The sequence below is a fragment of the Cydia fagiglandana genome, chromosome 17 (assembly GCF_963556715.1).
Source record: "Cydia fagiglandana chromosome 17, ilCydFagi1.1, whole genome shotgun sequence".
NCBI lineage: Eukaryota > Metazoa > Arthropoda > Insecta > Lepidoptera > Tortricidae > Cydia > Cydia fagiglandana.
In genome coordinates this window covers 15,219,075-15,236,864 of record NC_085948.1, presented here as the reverse complement: position 1 = coordinate 15,236,864, position 17,790 = coordinate 15,219,075, and the positions used below count along the sequence as shown (strand labels likewise).

Sequence of the window (17,790 nt, the reverse complement as noted above, 5' to 3'; positions counted from 1 at the left end):
TTTTTGCAGGTGACTGTACTTAAAGATTTTGTATACACCAGGGATTTTTGAGAAGATTTTTAACGAGCATCTATTTATTTATTTTTTGCTATATAAAACTATCCAAAAGCCCAAAAGTTTTATTTAATGATACTCCCTGTCCTACGCAATTTTTTTCAGAAACGTTTTTTTTAATAATCATGACTCACATTGTTTGGCCGCTCCTGGGGCCAAACAGTTTGAGTCTGCAAGCGTAGGCTCTACCGACTGCGCCACGTTGCCAGAGAAATCTGAACATTACAGCGTAGGCAAAAGAGTTGAATTTTCTTTGTTTGCAACTTTATTAAATAAAAGAAATGTCCGTTCCATTCGAAAATGATTCACTTAGATTTCATCAAACTTAATTAGTAGGTACTATATAGAGTATACAGAATAAGCGATAGATGGCGCTAAACACATTTTGTCATTGTCATGTCATTTGTTACCTATTGATACATCTTGTTCCTGATTTTAGTTTTAGTTTGATATTGTTTCTGTTTTTTCAATCAATGTGTGTATTGTGGCAAGCTAATAAATGGTTATCTATCTATCTATCTATCTATCTATCATACAGAGGACCTGCCATCTCTCGGATAGTTAAAAGTAAGTTAAGTAAGTTTTTTGCTTTCTATTTAACACAATTGGCACAAGAAGGTTGTCGAGTTAAACTTATTTAATTTAATTAAACAACAGGATTAACCATAGGCTTCCCTTCTAAAGCTAACAATATGTTGTTTGCTGAAATTCTGGACATCATGTTTCTGGTCTCGTTTGTAGCGCTGCCCAAATGAGGTACAATAACTGTAAAATGAGAAAAAGAAACATTCTAAAGGGGTATCCAGACGGGACTGACGAAATCAGTCGATTTGTTCAGGAAAATAATTGGTCAATCTCATCTAGCGTCCACACGTATACAAATTAAATCACCAATTTGCATTCTATGTACTATGAAATTTGGCATTTTTGTGTCCGCACCTGCTGATGTGATCGGGGAATCAAATTGGTATTTGCGTCCGCACGGCCCTGGGGGCCGATTTTTGAAATTCGACCGCCCGATTTCGTGTATTTCGTTCAATAATATCTCCACTACTAGGCATTAAAATTCTACCAATAGAATTTAAAACGAGTGGTCAATACCAATCAATTCCAAATTTCTGTCGCTCGTATTTCAAAAAGGCTGCTATTTAACTGATCACCAGATTTAATAAAATTTAATACCAAAAAAATCTACTTTACCACCCTAAAATAATGAATGATCACCAAAATTATAACACCATTTTAATGTGAAATGATTACCAATTTTAATACATTTTACTATCCTATTAAAGGAAATGACACCAAATTAATCATTATTAACCCAAAATTTTTAAATAATTACCAAATTTCAAACCCCAATTTAATGTCAATTGATAACCAAATTTTTACATCGTGCTATCCTATTAAATAAAATGACACCAAAATAATCATTGTAAACCCAAAAATAGTAAATGACCACCAAAATTAGAACTCCATTTTAATGTAAAATTATAACCAAATTTTTAAATCTTGCTATCCTATTAAAGCAAAGCAAAATTTTCTAGTAGCATTTCGTTTCTGTATGGGTTGCAGTTCAAACCTAACCTAACCCACTTTTCTAGTAACATTTCGTTTCTGTAAGGTTCGCAGTTCAAACCTAACCTAACCCACTTTTCTAGTAACATTTCGTTTCTGTAAGGTTCGCGGTTCAAACCTAACCTAACCCACTTTTCTAGTAGCATTTCTTATCTGGAAGGGTCGCAGTTCAAACCTAACCTAACCCACTTTTCTAGTAGAATTTCGTTTCTGTGTGGGTCGGAGTTCAAACCTAACCTAACCCACTTTTCTAGTAGCGTTTTGTTTCTGTAAGGGTCACAGTTCAAGCCTAACCTAACCCACTTTTCTAGTAGCATTTCGTTTCTGTAAGGGTCGCAGTTCAAACCTAACCTAACCCACTTTTCTAGTAGCATTTCTTTTCTGTAAGGGTCGCAGTTCAAACCTAACCTAACCCACTTTTCTAGTAGCAATTCGTTTCTGTAAGGGTCGCAGTGTTAACCTAGCCCACTTAACTGATAGCAGTACAAACCTAACCTAACATACTTTTCTAGTAGCATTTCAGTATGCCTACCTAAGTTATGCGGTGCGAGGTACGGGGGTTGAGCGGGAGGGGCTAGTAATTTTGGCATCATTTTACTTTATTTGGTAATATGTATAAATTTTTTGGAATCATAGTGGTTTATTTAGGTGAAAATATCGCATTTATTTGGTCTTCAAGATTTGGTGATCATTAATGATTTTTGGTAATCATTCAATATATTTGGTATTCGAATACAATTTGAAGTGCAGTCGTAATTAAAATGGTGGTACATTTGTAATTTTAGGCCTTATTTTTTTGGTGTTCAGTAATTTTTTTTGGTAAGCATGATTTTTTTATTTAGGGTACCAAAGTATTTTTTGGTGGTCATTATATTTGTAGCCTTTCAAAAATCTGTTTTCACCGTTTTCCACCTATTTTCGAGTGACGAAATCAAGCGATCGAATTTTAAAAATCGCCCCCCTGTTCGATAGGAGAATTTCATCAGATTGGCGAAAAATTGTCTCGTCTGGATACATCTTAAGTGTATTCAGGAACCATAGAGATTTCAATTATGAGTCTATATAAGAATTTCAACTTTAAACGATTGTTGTTAGTTAAATGCCAGTTCCCGTAAATAAGTACACGACGTTTTGTTGTATAGGAGACTTTTTCTTTCTGCGCGATAACTAAGGTACCTGCGCCAAAGAAGCTCATCGTTTTTTTTATTTTTTATTTTTCTTATGTTTAATAGGAACTTGCAGTTTTGTCTATGGTACTAGCGAAAATGTAGTTTGTCAAGCAAGCCATTTCCGTCAGTAGAAAAATTTTGGTGAGAACCCTTCGTTCCATAGAAAATTGGAATTTCATGCCTTTTCCTACTGACAAAGTTGTCTGACCGGCTATAGAGGCAAAATTTTAACCCAATCACACTCATAAAAGTATGAAATTTTTAAAGTAGGCATGATTAAGAACCTTCTTTGGCGCACCTTATATAAATGTACAAAAATATGTATGAAATGGGCACTCACAACAATTGGGCAATGAGATTAGGGGGTCGTCCTTCGGAAGAGGTTCTGGACTTGTAACGTCAAGTCCTGCCGCGAAAATACGCTTTTCTTTCAAAGCCCTATACAACACTTCCTGGTCTATGACACCTGTGAAAAAAAAAATTACAAAAAAAGGAAGTTGAGCGATAATTTGGGCTCAAAATGTTAAGGCAAAAAATGCAGGGTTTTTTCGATCCGATTAACGCTTACAGAAGATATCTTAACGATTCTTTCAATCTCTTTCTTAAAAGCCCCGTCGAGACGGGATAATCGAATTGACAATTTGGTCAGAAAATCTAGCGTGCACACATGTACCTACACAATTTAATCAGATTGGGCGTAAAATTGTCCCGTCTGGGCTGGCCTTTAAGCCAGCACACTTATCCCAAATTTACAGTTAAAACGTTACCTAACTCATATTACCTCCCTACCTATACTCTGGCAAGCAAGCTTGGTCAGAAGAAAAGAAGATAAATTTGAAAAATTAAGGCGCGTAAAATCTGTAACTCTTACAAATTTAGAATTTTGCATCCTTTTCTAACTGGAAAAACATAGATCTCACTCTACCGGCCCGGCCTAGACCAGCCATACAAATGAAAAATGCTACCACAGAAATTTGAACCTACAACGTATAGTTCGTTTTTTTTAGCATTAGAAAGAACTTGCAAGAAGGTAAGCGATCTTGACATGTCTTTTAATTGAAAAACTCTTACTAAAAATCAAAAACGATTACTTATGAAAGCAGAAGAATATAAATGAAATGAATGAATGAATGAAATGAAAATAATTTATTTGAAACAACACTAATACAGTTAGTATATGACAAGCATGTGATATAGTTATGCAATTGGTTGTCCCAAAGAGGATACCACTCAGCATATGTCGGAGCACTTAGTGCAACGACGCTGATTTTCAGTGGACCCTTAAACTTATAAAATAAGAAATAAAACATTACTAACGTAAACGTACTAAAACATATAAAGAACAATGCGAAGCAGGGAGTATTTAAAAATTACAATGGCCGGCATAAAAACAGAATTAGAATTCTTTGAAAAACAAGTACTTATTGTTAGTATGTAAACAGAGATGAATGAGGAATGTAGAATGTAGGTATGCAACTTAAAAAAATTAAATGATAAATAAAGAGACACAGGCGACTAGGAGAGAGAAATTTGTTGTGTGATAAGATGATGTTTTAACTTGTTTTTAAATGAATAAAGTGATGCTGCGCTTCTTATTGGTGGAGGAATATTATTCCAGCATCGCGTGGCAGCATACCGGAAGCTACCACGAAAGCTAGCCGAACTGTGTCTCGGGCAGATAAGACGGGAGGCATGTCTTTCGAGCATTTGAGAAAAAGTAAGTTTGTCAAAAAGATACGAGGGTGTTTTGCTATCTATTATTCCAAATAATAAGGTAGCAAGGTGTAGCGTTCTACGTGCCTCCATTTTAAGCAGTCTACCGTGGTTTATGAATGGTGTAACATGGGCGCGCTTTGGTATAGGAAAGCAAAATCTGACACAGGCATTTTGTAGTCTTTGTATTTGCATTTTTGTACGCGATAATAGGCACTCTCCAATTACTGTATCAGCATAATTTAGTTTTGATAGGATAAGTGAATCACAAAGCTTAATACGCATGTCTATGTTAAGGTGATCACGGATCTTATATAAAACTGTAAGTCGATAAAAACAATTTCGAGTATGCTCTAGGACGTGTTTTTCGAATTGTAGCCTTTCGTCTATCAGTACCCCCAGATTCCTAGCTTCAGCTACGCGAGCTATGCTCTCGTTTAAAATATGGACCTGCGGATTACGAGATGTGGTGTTTACTATCTGAAATTTTGAACCGATTACCATGAACTTTGATTTTAGAGGATTTAAAACTAAACTATTTTGTTCAGACCAGACTGCTATCTGACTAAGATCTTGATTAATTTTTTCTACAGCTGAGTGAGTGTCTTCAGGCTTGAAAGAGGTGTATATTTGTAGGTCATCTGCGTATAGGTGATATTTGATATTTGATTGTATTAGATTCATAATCGTTACATATTTGCCGTAACTGATTTTTAAAATGTGTTTTTCAATTAAAAAACACATCAAGATTGTTTACCTTTTTTCTAATGCTAAAAAAAACGAACTATAGGAAATAGAGTCGATTTTGCGTTGTTCAAAAACTGAACGAAACAAAGCAAAAGCAACTCTGTTCCAATCAAATATAATCTAAATTTCATTGAACTGAACAAGTACTATATGTAGGACCTTGGGCCTTAGGAGGTTATGGAAATTGGGAAAATATCTTACCTCCTCGAGCTATATTGACGAGAACTGCGTTCTTCTTCATAATACGGAGCCTTTCGTCGTTGATCAAATTCTTGGTTTCACTCGTGAGAGGGCAGCACAGGACTACGTAGTCGCTTTCCTTTAGGAGTTGTTCTATGGGTACTCGTTCAGCTCCCAATGCTTTTCCTGATGAAACAAAATCGTTAGGTAAGATACATTTTAAAAGGTATTCTGTATCTTTAGGTACTTAAATAAAAGTAAACAAACAATTTGTAAATTTTCGGGTAATTATAACATTTATTGGTTAACCAACCAGATACATAAGCTCCTGGATCAGTCACTGAACGACCTGACTTTAACCTACATTATTTGATCATGTAATGTTTTCATCTACCCTCAGCTAGTTGGCTTAAGAAGCAATTTGAGGGTACATTTTATTTACTTTTATTACAAGCTTTTATTTAGTTTCACCTGACCGTTATTGTCTGTCTGTCTGTGTGTAATCAAATCTTGCAAGTTAAATTTGATCCACTTCCCGGTTTCCGATTGAGTTGAAATTTTGCATAAATACGTAAGTCGGGTGATAGTACAATATTATGGTGTCCTCGAGCTGATCTGATGATGGAGACCGGAGCTGGCCCTAGGAACTATGTGATAAAACAACGAAACCTAATTGTGTTTGGGGTTTTTAGAATTGTCTCGATGAGCATTAGTTGCCTGTGGAAAGAAAAGTACAGTCAGGGATAAAAGCTTGTACCAAAAATGAAATTTTTGCCAAAAACTTATTTAAATACCTAAAGATACAGAGTAGGTATATATATAGTACCTTCAGGTTTTTCGCTTCTCCCGCTATAAACGAACCGCTTCACATCGAACCCCTTCAGCCTCCTGACGATGGCTTGCCCAATGCCCCCGAGCCCCACGATGCCCACTGTGCTGCTCTCGATGTCTTGTCCCACCATCCACTGCAGTCCTTCCTTCCAAGCGCCACTGTTGGAAACGATTTGCTATAAGTTATTCCAGTGCCCTGTTTATCAAGGGACTTCCACTTGTATTACAAGTTACAAGTTATAGTATGAATAATCTCAGGTGATTTTTTCGGGCTCGGACCCTAATCTGTTAAACAAAAGATATTGTTTCCTTTATGCAGTGGTTAGGTACAATGTTTACTGCTAATAGCCCTGACGTCAGTAACGGGAACAAACCCATTTAAAAAGCAAATTTACCATTCTAATTATATGGTTCAAATTCTTGAATCAGCCCATTCGGAGATAACACGTTTTTGTTATCTCAAAAAACAAGACCACCCTAATTGTTCTCTGAACATAGCTGTCATATGAATTTGAACCTTAATACTATCACAATAGATGCTTTTTAAACGACATGGTTGCTTTGGCACGAGCTGTAGCCCACTCTTAAAAGAAACAAAGGCTTTTGTTTAACGGATTAGCACCCAAACTCGAAAAAATCTTCTGAGATAATTCATACTATACAAGCTTTTGATAAACTGCACAGCATATTACAAGTTACAAGCTTTTGATAAACTGCACAGCACTATATTTTGTTTTAACCTTAAATAAGTCGGTTACCAAAGAGGGTTCAACCATACAGAGCAAAACATGCAATAGTACAGTCACGCTTTGTGATTGTTACGCCATTTAGGGTTCTAGCTAAATTGGACATTCCATGGCGTAAATATGGAACTACCAATTTAGCTAGGACTCTAAATGGCGTAACAATCCCGTGTGGTGACTGTACCTAAGTAGGTATTCTCGACAAGTTTTCAGCCAATTGACGATGATGATTTATAACGCAAATGATAACTTTTATAGGCTAGGCACAGTTCTCTCCAATTATTGTTTTTTTAAGCAGTTCTTTCACCTTTTGGTTAGATCCAACTTTCGCTAGCTTCTTTGATTTGGTTTATATTTTAAGTTTCCTTAGCTTTCCCCGTTTTTCCTTGACTTCGGTGCAAAATCCAACACAGATGCCGTACCCTCGCGAGTGTCTAATCTACAGGGTCCGTTAGCCATACTGTGCGAGGTGATTAGGTAGGCCATATTGAACAACTTTTTCTATAGGACCAACCCCACAATCCCAAAAATGTTTTGGCCGTTTCATACATTTTGGTCGAGTGTATGTCGACGTTTTCTATGAAGGCCAAATTTTTTTTTGGGATCGCGGGTTTGGTCCCGTAGAAAAAGTTGTTCAGTATGACCTACCTACTCGCAATCACCTTGCAAAATATGGCTAACGGTCCAAAAATGACCCTGTATAGTCCATAAAACATGTAAAACAGGGTACTTGCCTCTCCAATTCTTCTACCGCCTCCTTGAACCTCCTAGCCGCTCCTATAAGCAGTCCAACGGCGATGTCTGCCACTGCATTGTCGAGAACCTTAACTGTATTGCCCAGGCGCAGACCGCGCTTTTTTATCTCCTCTATATCGATCTGGTCCAAGCCAGATGACATTGTTGACACACATTTTAGTTTTGGTCCTTAAAAAAATATAAGAATAAGAGTATGAATCGACACAGATACGTCTTGGTAGGCGTGTGCAAAGAGAGACAGAGAAATGAAATATTAATATACCTTTCTCTGTCCTACTCAGCAGAAAGTGTTCGGCGACAGGATAGATCTAATAAAACCCTTTTAATGGAACATGTTGGGACGTAGTTTTGCTTATAACAATAAATGTCTAAAATTAAATACTAACCAGCCAAATCCAAACGAGGTCCAGTCAGTCTGTGCTTCGTATTCCAAATTATTCCATCATATTTTTGTTCTTTCAACTCATTTTCTATTGCAGGGACAATTTCGGGCTCATGATCTATGTGGGGCACAACGGTCACCTCAACTCTGAAATGGGAAAGAAAACGTTTTATTTTTAATTTCAAAATGTCTTGACGACATAAGGAAAGTTTAAGGATGAAAATGAGGGGGTTGATTGTGCCACTCAACACTTGTACTTATTTCTAAGGGTGCTACCACACCATCACCAATAGATCGATAATCTAGGTAGAAACTATTGACACAGAATAAATAATAGTACTACCGTACAGAAAGGAAACTTCCTACAAAACCGAAGTTTGACAGCGGTTCAGGGTTGAATCATGCTGTCCCTTTCTAATATATGGCACTATCCCTTTCGGCTATTTAGGGTTGTCAAAATTCAAGCCATTATCTTATTTGTGGTTGTGCACGCAATGGGACGTCAAGTTGTGTGAACCCTAATAATTGCTCGGAGCAATGCTGAGCCGAGTTTGGACGAAGTCAGGAGTTTCGTCCCCCTGCTATTGATCGACGTCCACTGTTCGATTCTACCATCGATTGATTGATGTGGTAACACCCTTACAGGGGTGTCCAGTTGATGGGCAAGGGGTGGGAGGCAGTTGATATCGCCGATGGCCAAGGGGAGGGGGAGGGGCATACATTTAGTTACCTACAATTTTATTATTTTTCTATAGGGGGAGGGGGGCGCAGCTACCCAAAAATGTGTGTCAACTGTATAATTTACTTAACCCTTTTTGACTTTAAATAATAATTATTCGTTCAATCACTTAACCGGCATAAATTACATATACGATTCACAATATATGCCTATCTAATACATTATTTACATATGTGTACGTCAATGTTTTTGTTCTTCAAATTATAATAATGATAATGAATGTGACAATCCATTTATTACATCGAAATGATAATTACGTAACAGTTGGTAACAGTAACGGAAGCCTACACAATAGTCAACTCAAAACAAACAAATGTTTTAAAACATCTAGGTAAGTGTAGGCACAACAATAAAAGTAGGTACTTAAGGTAAAATCAATAAGGCGCTATTGCTATGAAGATTGAATAAGAAATCAACCTTATTAACAACCATATGACACAAATGTCAAACATAAACATTATCTAACCTAACTTACTAGAATACATAGGTGGTAAAAATAATATAACTTACCGCTTTTTCAACAACTCCAAACCGGCAGCGGGGAATGTTTTATTAACCACCAATACTTTTCTCAGAGCCATCTTTTCAGAAACACTCACAAATATAAAATAAAAATGTGAGATAACTATTGTCGTTATCGCTAACTTCTTTAGGTTGTGTATGTGTATGCTACTTATTTAATTTATAACTGTGTATTATCTGTATCTACTATATAAATAAGTAGATCCTACTGACGCAAAATTATATAAGTTCTAATTTGTGAGATCTGAAATTAAAATTGTGACTATCGTTTGAATAGGTATAGAGATAAACGTGGCGAAGTGTCCTTGGCAGACATGACATCTTGTATTGATACGTCACACAATGAAATTGAGATAGCCATTTTAAATAGTTATGAATGAGCTGAATGAGGCAGAGCACGTGTTCCGCTACTGCTGCGATGAAGGTCATACCTATATAATATCCCATTTTAAGTACCTAATTATCCACAGGAACTCACCAATTCAAATAAATGATGTTTAGATGATTACGCCCTCTAGCGGCGAGTAGTGAAACAATCATGACCGGTTGCAGTTATTCCTACGTCATAGTTTGACACCATATTTCAAAAGATGTCGCTACTAGTTGTTAATTGTAACAATTTGTAATGCAAAGTTTCTGAGCGCCAATTGCATCATCCCACTAACCCGGGGTTAACCCATTAAACCGTTTATCCAGTGTCAAATTGTACTTACTGGTAGCCATGGTAACCATGGTAAGTTTAACCGGGTTAGTGGGTTGGTGTAGCGCTTACTATAATACCTAAGTAAATAAATATATGGGAAAAAACAAAAGAGATATTGAAACTTTCAATATCGCACCTTGATTTCTCCGAGCAATATCCAATCAAAAGTTGAAATTTTCAAAGTTAGAGAAGGATAGACACTTTTGAAGGCGAACTGGCGACCTAGCCAAGGTGACAATCGCTTGCGCTTCGCCATCGAACCGCTTTGTGTCTCTCTCACTCTTCCATATTAGTGTGACAGTGACAGTTGCGTTTCGTTCGCTACGTAGCGTTAGCGATTGGCGTTTTGTCTACGGGGCCTGTAAAGAAATAGGCATCTCTATTTGGAAAATTGGTGGCAACTGAATCATCTGATGCGTTGTTTCTGAATATAGGTACCTACCTAAGCAGTGGCGTAGCGTGAACTAATGTTAATCTAGCCGTGGGCGAAGTCACATGTGCGAGGCCCTTTTCTTTCACTGTGCCCGAAGGGGCCTCGCGCGAGGCCTCCCTTGGGGCGCGAGGCCGTGGGCGACGGCCCACTTCGCTCACGCCTAGCTACGCCATAAATAAGGACTTGAAATAACTATACTTTACTTGGTACTATATCTAGCTAATAGTTGACATGTGGCTGCAAATTGCCTCGGTACGCAGATGTGTCGTTTTATCGCTAATGTCCGTTAGATTAGCTAATAACAATGCACGTGCGTCTGTCTGTGCGCGGGGGTCTGCACGTTCCTGCCACATGTAGTTTTTACAGTGGTTGCAAACGAGCGTACAGTCTGAGAACAGTTACTACGCCCTATGTGTACCTACGATTTTTTCAGAACTGAGACAGGCAGGCAGGTAGGTGAATGAGTGTGAGGCAAGTGAAGTGTGGTAAAATAGAAATGCCTTTGGCATTTAGTCCGCTATTTTTAGGGTTCTGTACCCAAAGGGTAAAAACGGGACCTAAGACCCCGCTGTCCGTCTGTCTGTCACCAGGCGGTATCTCATGAACCGTGATAACAGTTGACATTTTCACAGATGATGTATTTCTGTAACAACAAATACCAAAAAGTACGGAACCCTCGGTGGGCGAGTCCGAATTGCACTTGTCCGATTTTTTACCTTCCCAAATTGTGCAATAATGTTTTTTAAACAAAAAATAGAATCGCATGTCTGTAGGTTGATCATGCAGTCGGTGTGCAGTTTCCACAGTGGCGACAAAACCAAAATTTTATGAGGGCAAGGTACGAGGCGAGGCCCTCTGGTGTCCGAATTATACATAAACAATTGGGGCGCGAGGCCACTCGGCCCGCGAGGCCATACGTGGTGGCCCACGTCGCCTATGTATGGCCAATATGGCCATAGAGGAATTATTTTCAATACAATTAAATATGTCCAAGTAAGTCTAGTGCCTGTGATATCTATGCACCCTGTAGAAGCGGCCAATATCGACCGCGCGCGGCGCCACACAGTCGCGGCAGCTCCCGTCGTCGTATAAACACTCAGGTTTTCCGTTAATGCTTCTTTGGGGAACTTCTGAACGTTAAGTGGTTGGAAATTGGCGAAAATATGTTAGCTGTTCTGAGCGTATGTTTAATGTGTCGATCAGAATAGTAGTAGAAGATAGGTAAGTAGGTTAAAAGTTACGGCTCATTTAGACGGCGCGCGAACTCGCATTTGAGGTTACAACAATTTTTTATGAATGGTATCAAATCAATCGATCAGGTGACCGATTTTTGAATTTCAATCGCTCGATTTCGTCACTTGAAAATCGATGGAAAACGGCGAAATGCTAATTTTTGAAACACGAGCGATCGTAATTTGGTATTGACCACTCGAATTCAGTTCTATTAGTAGAATTTAAATGCCTAAACTGCAAAACGCAATTCAAGACCAAAAAAAAGTAAGAAATGTTGCCACTTTTTTACTAGCGCGTCTTGTATTTATGTACAAATTAGTAAATAAAAGTACATTTTTTAATAGTAGGATAATCTTAGCATGATTATTTATCAAAAGGAATTTACAATTTTACAAACAAATTATTGCAGTGGCAACATTGTCTTACTTTTTTTGGTCTTGAATTACGTTTTGCAGTATAGTAGTGGAGATATTATTTAACGAAATACACGAAAAAAAGCGCTGGTGGCCTAGCGATAAGAGCGTGCGACTTGCAATCTGGAGGTCGCGGGTTCAAACCCCGGCTCGTATTTATAACTTATTTATGTACGAAATATCATTTGATATTTACCAGTCGCTTTTCGGTGAAGGAAAACATCGTGAGGAAACCGGACTAATCCCAATAAGGCCTAGTTTACCCTCTGGGTTGGAAGGTCAGATGGCAGTCGCTTTCGTAAAACTGGTGCCTACGTCAAATCATGGGATTAGTTGTCAAGCGGACCCCAGGCTCCCATGAGCCGTGGCAGAATGCCGGGATAACGCGAGAAGAAGACACGAAATCGAGTGGTCAAAATTAAAAAATCGGCCCCCATATTTGTTTTGAGGATCAATTGTCTGTATGGGACCCATTGTCTTAAAGCAATACAAAAGTCACAAATGGTGTTTCATAGTATGCCGGTCGTTTGCGCTGTACCTAAAACGAAGCGAACGAAACGCTAATGTCACTGTTACAAATAATATGGAAGAGTGATAGAGAGACATTAACCGTTTCATTCGCTACGGACGGCGCAAACGATTGGCATCTCTAATCGCTCATGAAAAGCGGTAAAAGCCATGGGCTTGTTTGCCACTGACGTAAATACAAAAAAGTCCTTCCTATTCGTACCAACCTAGCCAACCGTCTTAAACAATTACCAACGTCCTTACCACCTGATGCAGCACAGGTGCGGCGGGCAGCTTGCCGGCAGGTGGCTGCCGAAACTGACACGTGCCAAACGCAGGGTTAGGGTTAGATCGATCTGCGCTTGCGCAAATTAACGAATAGACTATAGAGGACTTAAAAAAAGTTTTGGCCAAAATGCGTAAAAGGTTTTTTATCTATGGCCGCCAAACTAGGGCTGATTTAGACGGCGCGCGAACTCGCATGCGAGTTTAGTTACATTGCGGACTGCGTCGCTGGTTACAATGGTTACGTCCAATTCAACCTACCGATCAAAACCCGCAATGTAATGAAACTCGCATGTGGGTCTCGCATCGTCTAAATGAGGCCTAGGCTAGGCCTGTCTCGTGCAGTTAGGTATAATTTGGGTATAATCTTAATTAAAGAGCTTCCTACGCTGCAGTATTTGTTTTGTTTTGTTTTCAACCTAATATGTTCCTTATATTACAGATGTAGTGCGTAATTATTTTCCATCGTATTTTCACGGAATCTGGCTATTTCAGTGTTTCGGTACAAAGAGTATTGAGGTTGCGGTCAACCTCAATACTTTGTTAGTAAGTAACATGACAAATAAGAACGTTTCCGAGAAAATACGATAGAAAACAATGCACTACATCTGTATACATAATATTATAACAACTCAAAACTAATAACTGACAACGTAAAAAAGAAATATTTGAAAAGGAAGACTTTTCAATAATTACCGCCTACACCTGACTGCTGTAAAATTAATTAACAAGAATTTAAATAAGTTAATGGTTTCCAACAAAATTGAAACGTTGACATTCCGCCAAATAATTATTGACTAATGTCTGTAAGGTCAAAATGTTACCGCGTATTCAACAAAGTCGACCGAAATATATCGAATAATCGATGCTCTTTATTTGTAAGTCCTTAAGCTCGGAATTGGCATGGCTTTAATTTTTGACTCTGCTTAAAGATCGGCGTTTCTAATGACACGAAATATTTAGCTTAAATTTACAGTTAACAGCTTAGCGTTGGCTGAAAAACGATTACGTAACAGCACAACTCAATTTAATCTTTATAACCTACAAATTAAAGTTAAAAATGAAGCTTCCATGTTTTTTTTTAAGTCTCGTTTGAGGCGCGGATCACACATGCGGAGTCTGCCGCAAGTCGTTAGTTTTACTTTTTATTCTACTGTCATCTGTTCCAGTGTCAACAAATGTCACAGATGGCAGCCAGCATTTTTAAGTAGCCGCCTGAATTTCCAAGTAAATGTATTTTTGTCTATGCTCTTTTATGGAGCCTTTTACATTGTTTCTTGTAAATGGTACGTCAATATAAATCACTCAACAATGCAATGAATATTAAGTTAAGTGTTTCATTACTGTACCTAATAAATATACGGCGGTGCTCTGTTTCTTAAAAGTGAGGAAAAGAACACAATTCTGTTTTTAAATTTATATTACAGGGGCGCGTTTGCAAATTGATATTTACGATTATCCGAATAGGGCTAATAAAATACACCGTGTCATTATTGGATAAAATATAAGTTTTCGATGTAAAAACTGGAATTAATTTAGTAGGTATAGGTATGTAGCGCGTAAGCATTTAGTTACTTATACAATTTTACTACTTACTGTTTAAAGTTCTTCTGAATGTTATACTTTTATTCCTAAAAGGACCAGCGGAAGGAAGAAATCGGCGGTGTTAATAAAGTTATTTCTATTACATTTATGTTTACTACTGCGATTTTCTTTTTACTTATTTTTCAAATTTGTGGTCGCGTAAAGTCGCGGTACTGTAACTAAATAAATTGTTTTGGGACTTGACTTTGATACTTTGTCATTTTACTTATTGTAAATGCTATGCAAAGTTAGCTTGGTCCGGTTCTACCCGAATTTTTTAAACAATGTTCATAAAAAACATATGCCCCTTTACTAACAATTTCCAAGCAGCCAGCGTCTTGCGTTGACACTAATTGTCATATTAAGTTCGAGGAACGCATGTACAGCTTGGCAAAAAATAGTAGAAATTAAAAAGTGGCAACACTGTAGTGTCGTCCCGTTTTCTTATATATATTGGTTTGAAAGGGACGACACTCCAGTGTTGCCACTTTTTAATTTCTTTTTTTTTTGCCGAGCTGTAAGTGCACCACTGCCGTTTCGGGCGCGAAATGTGGCCACAATAAACGTTTGTCCTTATTAACTCGCCGTGTTGACATTGATGGCCGAGTGGCGAGTCGCACGCTCGGGCGAGGCAGGCTGACCAGTATAAATAGGATCTCAGAATGTCTAATCGTAACTATTGAAACAAAGAACTTCAAAATAGCGAATTAAGTCGTCAAGAATATTTTTTCGTGTTTTGCTCATTAATATTGTTTGAATTGTAATATAGGCTTATTATGCAGTGAACTAACGTGGAAGTGTGCACTGTGTGCAGCTGAATAAAGAATTAGCTTTGAAACGCGTTTAACCATACTTCAGTCAACACCCGGAAAATCCATCGTAGCTATTTGTAAAGTCCATGAATTCCATGATACCTGGACCTTTACTAAAAGCAGATACCGGTCGCCATTGCACGGTAAGCGTTGGTAGCAACTCTTCCAAAAGCTGCACTTTAAGGGAGCTTTATCGACGTATTATACGCATTTTTAGGGTTCCGTACCTCAAAAGGAAAAAACGGAACCCTTATAGGATCACTCGTGCGTCTGTCTGTCCGTCTGTCCGTCTGTCACAGCCAATTTGCTCCGTAACTACTGGACCAATTAAGTTGAAATTTGGTACACATATGTAAGTCTGTGACCCAAAGACGCATATGTAACGTCAACAAATGAATTTTAAACATAGGGGCTACTTTTGGGGGGTAAACGATAAAATTAAAAAACAAAGTTTTGAAAACTATATCGTGTTACATATCAAACGAAAGAGCTCATTTTGAGAATCTCAAATATATTTTTCTTATAAATTTACGATAAAAAGTTTAGAAGTTATTCAAGAAAATAGACAAAAAATGACCATTCCCCCCCCTCTATCTCCGAAACTACTGGGTCTAAAATTCTGAAAAAAATACAGAAAATAGTCCTTTACCCGAAGATGACAGGAAAACCTATTAGAAATCCTGAGTCAAGCGTGAGTCGGATTAAAGAACAAAAATGCGGTTTACGTTTTTTTAGGGACACAGCCGCAATGGTTTAAGTGAAACGTGATGTAGACAGGTATTGCGAAGGCCCTAGGCCGATATCCGCATAAGGCTGAAGGCCCGAAGCGTCCCAAAGAGGCGTGCCTTTAGCTTCAAGCGTGAGTCGGGCTGAAGACAAAAAATGTGATGCTGTATCTGGCACATAGCCGCAATGGTACTTGTATAGTCAACAGCAGAAGTTGCTAAGCGGGCGAGGAGTTTAAAATTACCTTGACATGCTCTTATTGTCTTTACTACAATGTCGCGTCCAGATCATTTTAAACCACTCGCCCGCTTAGCAACTTCTGCTGCTGACTGTACTGATTGATTAGGTTACTATTGTTTCGTGTTTTAAAAAGCACTAGGTATACAGGGTGGCTAAAAAATAAACTAAGTGCATTCCCGTTGCCAACGTGCATGTGCAACCCTGATATCGCGAAGAAAAATTTGGCTGTTTCATATATTCTGGCTGGCCGTATTCTATTGGAAGATACCTACTTAATTTTTCGCGATTTCGGGGTTGGTCCCATACTAAAAGTTGCTCAGTATAATCCCAAAATCTCTCTGGCTACGGGAATACACTTATTTTTTGGCCACCCTGTAGGTATTATCTCTCTTCGGCCTTCGCTTTTAAAACACTTTCGGAAGTTGTAGGAAGCGCGACCCGTCGGACGCTCGAGTTTTCAGCTCTACGCATTTGGACACTTGTACTATTATTCGGCATTCAATCTTCAGAGATGTAGAGATATAAGCCATCACGCCAGAAAACTTCATGTTACATCTGGTTTTTGATTGACCCATTCGGGTTTTTCAAGACGTTTCAAACACGTCACGTTTCAAGTACAAAAAAATTTTTGAAAATTGTGTGATGTACGGAACCCTTGAAACGCGAGTCCGACTCGCACTTGACCAGTTTTTTGTCATCAACTTATCAAGAGCTTCCTTACTCGAATGCCTCACGGATAATTAAGGCCCGCTTACACACAAACTTTTGTCTCAGCAGATACTTGTGTAAATTCCTCCATTTTAATAAGGTACTTACAAAAATAATTCAAAGAAATTATAGGGTGTCGAAGAACGAAAATGCAAGATATAATAATTATGCAAGTCCTGTCCGATCTCCGAGTATTTAATTATGTTTAAATTAATTGAATTTAAGCTCTCGTTGGCCTTATTTATACACTATAATAGTTAATGTTACGCTTATCTGATGTATTTTAGTCACTACGTTTCAGAGGCCTTAGGCCTCGATTTTCAAGCTCAGAGAGTGCAGAGACTCGTTGGATCATAAATAAGAATAAAATATCATTAGCATTTTTTTTTTTTAATATTATAGGACATTCTTACACAGATTGACTAAGTCCCACAGTAAGCTCAAGAAGGCTTGTGTTGTGGGTACTCAGACAACGATATATATAATATACAAATACTTAAATACATAGAAAACACCCATGACTCAGGAACAAATATCTGTATCATCATACAAATAAATGCCCTTACTGGGATTCGAACCCAGGACCATCGGCTTCGCAGGCAGGGTCACTACCCACTAGGCCAGACCGGTCGTCACCTATATCATTTACACCTATATCATTCCTCTATAATATAGGATGCAATGAGATAAGTTTGAAAGTACTTCGAAAGCGAATGTAATGAAATTTGAGCACAT

The 17,790-nt window shown here is 38.0% G+C and overlaps 1 protein-coding gene and 1 long non-coding RNA gene across 2 annotated transcripts in view; one reads left to right on the top strand and one right to left on the bottom strand.

Moving 5' to 3' along the window:
• LOC134672622 (uncharacterized) overlaps positions 1–827 on the top strand; it is a 61,398-nt gene extending 60,571 nt beyond the window's left edge. The window contains exon 2 of the long non-coding RNA XR_010099357.1: positions 636–827. This is a non-coding gene — a long non-coding RNA (uncharacterized LOC134672622). The remainder of the gene's footprint in view (positions 1–635) is intronic.
• On the bottom strand, positions 650–9,724 carry LOC134672617 (glyoxylate reductase/hydroxypyruvate reductase-like). Its single transcript, XM_063530572.1, has 7 exons — positions 9,400–9,724; positions 8,155–8,297; positions 7,747–7,936; positions 6,265–6,428; positions 5,460–5,624; positions 3,139–3,264; positions 650–819 (listed from the first exon to the last, which is right to left on the bottom strand). The coding sequence occupies exons 1-7, from the start codon at positions 9,468–9,470 to the stop codon at positions 701–703; spliced, it is 978 nt and encodes a 325-aa protein (XP_063386642.1). The 5' UTR covers positions 9,471–9,724; the 3' UTR covers positions 650–700.
• Positions 9,725–17,790: the final 8,066 nt, after the last annotated feature.